The sequence below is a fragment of the Salvelinus sp. IW2-2015 genome, linkage group LG17 (assembly GCF_002910315.2).
Source record: "Salvelinus sp. IW2-2015 linkage group LG17, ASM291031v2, whole genome shotgun sequence".
Taxonomy (NCBI): domain Eukaryota; kingdom Metazoa; phylum Chordata; class Actinopteri; order Salmoniformes; family Salmonidae; genus Salvelinus; species Salvelinus sp. IW2-2015.
This window is the reverse complement of record NC_036857.1, coordinates 34,871,045-34,876,437: the sequence shown is the minus strand read 5'-3', so window position 1 is coordinate 34,876,437 and position 5,393 is coordinate 34,871,045. Positions and strand designations below refer to the sequence as shown.

Genomic DNA, 5,393 nt, shown 5'->3' with positions numbered 1-5,393 from the left:
TACAGATGCACAATCGAGAGCATCCTGTCGGGCTGTATCACCGCCTGGTACGGCATCTGCTCCGCCCACAACCGTAAGGCTCCCCAGATGGTGGTGAGGTCTGCACAACGCATCACCAGGGGCAAACTACCAGCCCTCCAGGACACCTACACCACCCGATGTCACAGGAAGGCCATAAAGATCATCAAGGACAACAACCACCCGAGCCACTGCCTGTTCACCCCGCTACCATCCAGAAGGCGAGGTCAGTACAGGTGCATCAAAGCAGGGACCAAGAGACTGAAACAGCTTCTATCTCAAGGCCATCAGACTGTTAAACAGCCACCACTAACATTGAGTGGCTGCTGCCATAAATATAATAAATGTATCACTAGCCACTTTAAACAATGCACTTAATATAATGTTTACATACCCTACATTACGCATCTCATATGTATATACTGTACTCGATACCACCTACTACATCTTGCCATCTTTATGTAATACATGTATCACTAGCCACTTTAAACAATGCCACTTAATATAATGTTTACATACCCTACATTACTCATCTCATATGTATATACTGTACTCGATACCATCTACTGCATCTTGCCGATGCCGTTCTGTACCATCACTCATTGATATATCTTTATGTACATATTCTTCATCCCTTTACACTTGTGTGTATAAGGTAGCTGTTGTGGAATTGTTAGGTTAGATTACTCGTTGGTTATTACTGCATTGTCGGAACTAGAAGCGCAAGCATTTCGCTACACTCGCATTAGCATCTGCTAACCATGTGTATGTGACAAATAACATTTGATTTGATTTAAAGGACATGGACTAGTGACCGAGGTACTGTTGAGCAACATATCGGGTTAACCTGAAATCTGACGCACATAGTACATTTCCGTCTGTAACAATGGTAGAAGTGTGCCAGGAATGAGGAATGCGCTCACTATGCATTGCAATGGATGTGAGAGAAACTCGCTGGCATGAAAAGAATTGGTCAGAAATGTAAGATGACTGTCTGGAAAGAGTGTCCAACTCTATTCCGGTATTGATTTGAGAAATGAAAAGCAATCTGACGAAAGTCAAAAGTTTTCTTTTCTCTGGAATTTGAAACGACCGAAGAAGCCTGTTATCTTTTTGAGTTCCATTTGACCTGAACTTCGCTCAGCGAAATGGCTTTTGAAGCAGCACACGCTGATAGATAGAATATTCTGGGGAAATGGCGCTGGTAGAATTTTTTTTCCCTTGAAATGCATTTGGTCGTGTAAGGTGTTGGGAAGGTGTGTGTGGGTGTTTTGAGTTAGGAGAGCCAGCAGGTAGAAGAACACATGACACACACACATAATCCCTCTCTTTCTCACACGCACGCGCGCACAAACACATAATCCCTCTCTGTCTCACACACACGCGCGCACACACACACACACAAACACACCACACACACACCGCTGCGGATCCAAACAGGTACCGAGCACGCCCCACAGCTAGAATACATTATCCTTTCAGCAGGCCTCACATCAAGCAGCTCCTCGCTTTCAAATCTTCCTCTTTCACTGCTCATCATTAATTAATCTTTTACTCGCATAAAATTAGCCCTGTCGATCCCCGAATCAGAGGCACGCAATTCGATTAGAGGGGACAGAGAGAAGGGGGGAAAGAGCTTGACGGAATGGCCAACTCGGCGCAGCAGATTTAACAGGGACAAAAGCAGGAGAGGGAAGAGAGAGGGAATAAGTGGGAAATGGTGTCTTTGAGAGGGAAAGAGATATAGACAAAGAGTGTGTGAAAGTGTTTGATAGAGAATGAGAGACAGAAAACGAGAGAGAAAGATAAATCCAGGGGAATTATCAGAAGACGGGCTCCCCTTGGAGTGAATGAGAGAGGTGATTTCTAGTGACTGTACTGCTAGAGCAGGCCTCCAGAAAGGACCGCCTGTTTGATATGCAGTTCGTTCCTGTTCACCAGAGCTACATGTCTCTTTCTCATCATCTACAGCCAGTGTCAACATCACACAGTACTTTACAGCAGTTTGTTATCCTTTGTGGCAGGACACAGGCTGCTTTGTGGGAGATGCAAGGATGTGACCTCAATCTGTGGGGGTGCATGCATTTGTTGTGTGTCTGTCCATGCACCTCAGACACTGTGTCCTAAATCACCCTCTTTCTCTTCCCCTCTTTTCCTCCCCCTCTCTTTCCCTCCCTCTCACTTTCCCTCCCTCTCTCTCCTTCTCTGTCTCCAGGTGGCCTGAAGGAGTTGATGGTGGCCCCCAGGCTGCCTAAGGCTTACAGCACGGGCTTCGTTGGCTGTGTAAAGAACGTGGTGGTGGACGGCCGGGAGCTTCACCTGGTGGAGGACGCCCTCAATAGCCCCAAAATATTACACTGTTCCGCCGCTGAGGCCAAAAAATAGCCTGGCTAAACCACCCCCTTCATAAACTACATGTCTAATGCTGTAATTAAGTTCTATTTTTGTATAATTGTCATCGCTTTTTATATTGGAAAAAAATAATACATTGTTTTAATTTGTTTTATTTTGTTTTTATATACTGTATTTTTTTTGTTTGTTTATCTACGCCTCCCGTTCGTTCATTATCCCCTCCTGAAATGCCGGTGTAAATACCTTGCGTACATTTGTGTGGCGTCGCAAGACAAGCGAAAGTTGTATTAATTGTATTTGTTATTTTCAAACAAACGCGAACAAAACCTCCCTATCGCTCATAACTTGAACACTGGTGAACCACATTGGTCCTCTCTATTATTGCCTTGTCTTGGTGTCATATCAGTCACTACCACCCAACACAGCCTATAGACATAACCCTAACTCTACATACAAACATTCCCGTGTGAGGCAAATGCAGTAGAGACATACTGCAGTTACCTGTGTCATGTWCATTAGAGCACACTGTTACAAAACGTTTTACAACATTTTGAAACGAAAACAAGCGTGTCTTATTGGTGCCTCATGAACACAACTCTGGTATCATAGAACCCTATGCTTGCCCCTGATAGGACACAAGTGTATTCCATATTAGTTAAGAATGAGTTTCGGAAACCGCCTGATCAAACTCTTCAAACTCCTCATACAGCGCAAGTGCTCTGTTGGCTCTGAATCAATGACTGAGTCTCATTTTTGAACAAAGACAAAGTGCCCTGCATTCCAGAACAACTTACATATCATAATTTCAGAACATCAATCAAGAAATGTAATAATAATTTACATCAATAAATGTAATAAATATAGAGTATATAAATACCTGAGACTGTGAATATGTAAGATTGGTTCTCTTCTCATGTATTGTGCTTCTCATGTATTGTGCATATTCTGTTTTACAATCAGTAAAGCTAACAATGACCACTAGTTGCATGCAGTTTCTGCCGTGTTGATTTTGTTTTGTTTTTGTTCCGCGAATGTCTTTTCATTTTCTGAGGCGAACGTGACAGCGGTCAAGTGGATTATTTTACTCTCACCTGATTTCACTGAGCTTGTAGAACTATTTCATTTGGCTGGGTTCTTTTTTGAAAATGGTGTAACAGAACAAGTTGTTTTTACCAGAACTGGCCTGATGGAGGAGCTGTAAGATAAGGCTAAATAGAGGACACAGCTAGAGGAAGAGGAGAGATATCATACCAGGTGGGCAATGGGACCCTTCAATGCTCAGTCATGGAATGTTCAGTCATCAATGAAATTCTTCAATCTTTCAAACTTCAGAGTAAAAAATGTTTCTCAAATTGAAATGAAAACTGATACTCTTGCATTAGAGTGGTCCATCTCTTTTTTTCTTTTTTTTCTTTAAAAAAAAACTTTATTGAATTAACTAAGCAAGTCAGTTAAGAACAAATTCTTATTTTCAATGACGGCCTAGGAACAGTGGGTTAACTGCCTTGTTCAGGGGCAGAACGACAGATTTGAACCTCTTGCTGTTGGAAAGGGGATAATGTGATAAGTTGGGATATTGGGCAGCAAAATTTAAAGAAAGAAAACTGCTTAATAATTGCATAATTGCAAATAAACAAACATTCTGTAACATCCAAAAACTGCAATGACTGACATAAACCCACTCTGTTTTGATATAGAAGATACTTGGCAATATTGTTCACGTCATATTTTCCCCTTCTGAAACAAAGGTGGCCATTTTGTACGTGTAAATTTAGCATTGTGCAAAACTGTGGTGGTTATGTTTTTAGTACTATACACTGGAACCAAGAAGCCTGACTTGTCTGTTCACGACACACAATAATTATGTTCCCCATGTCAATGGGGAAGGAAAGGGGAGGGGAAGAGCATTGAAGCATATGGCTTTTGAGTCAAATCAAGGACTAGTTTCCAAAGCTAAGACCAGTAACCGTGTGTGCGTATGTATGGTCTACACCACTGCATTTCTATGTTGTATTACTGTTGAATTGGACCTATTCCAGTAGTTGTGGAATATGTCCTGTGTTATTGACACTCAGAAGTGACACTGGCTCAAGAGTAAGACGGGCACAATCTAATGGCGGGGTAGTTGAAACTGTCTATGAATTGCCTTAAAACAGGTCAACGGCTTACCGGTTGACAAAGTCGTTGTCCATACTGTTCTGTGCTCTTATTTTAGCCAGCATACTAGCCTCATCATCCCCATCGTGTAAATTAATATATAATAATTATATTCATAATAATGCTCATGACAAGTCATCGGAGAGCCTAAAAAATGTCTGCCTCTGGCTTTTACAGAAAATATACTATTTACTGTTTGAATCTATTTTCTGTTCCTTATTTATGTCTTCATGTGGATTCCCCTATCGACTGGCCTCTAAACTGCTGTTTGATTGGGACGCTCCTGAAGGGCAGTGCACCGAGTAAGAGTGGCATGACCTGACCGTTACTAACTTTATTACCTTTGTCTTTTGTTCCTACCACCATGAAATAAAATGTCAAACAGACCTGCCTCTGTCGCCTGTCTCCGTGGAATCCATCTCCTTCCGTCAAAACAACATCAGGATTACACCTTCATAAGCAAAACACCTTCATAAGCAATGCATAACGGCATCATAAGCACTAGCTAAACATTGATCGACGCTTACTGTACACGGTATGTCAATAACAACATATGTTTTACTCGTACTTATTAAAGTGTTACTGATTCCTAACCAACCTTATGTAGTTACTCTTGGATGGTTGAATTATATAAATATACATTTGTGCAGAATGAACTGCGGCCTTTACAATTCAAGCCATAGCTGAATAAGAGCTTGTGTAGGAGGGCACACATTCCAACATACGAGTACCTCCACAGATAACTATGAGTTCAGGACTAATGTAAAGTTGGAATGTCAACATGTGCGAAAATTAGATGGACAGGCAGGCAGCAATGCCAWTCTCATTATTATTCTGAGTTCAACTCATGTGGGCTTTTGGACTGG

General features: G+C 41.8%; 1 protein-coding gene across 1 annotated transcript in view; it reads left to right on the top strand.

Annotated features, from left to right (window-relative positions):
• Positions 1–4,925, top strand: part of LOC111976655 (agrin-like) — a 411,714-nt gene extending 406,789 nt beyond the window's left edge. Inside the window, exon 36 of the mRNA XM_070448114.1 lies at positions 2,234–4,925. Coding sequence (XP_070304215.1) covers positions 2,234–2,403 — 170 coding nt within the window. The 3' untranslated portion in view covers positions 2,404–4,925. The remainder of the gene's footprint in view (positions 1–2,233) is intronic.
• The last annotated feature ends 468 nt before the right edge of the window (positions 4,926–5,393 follow it).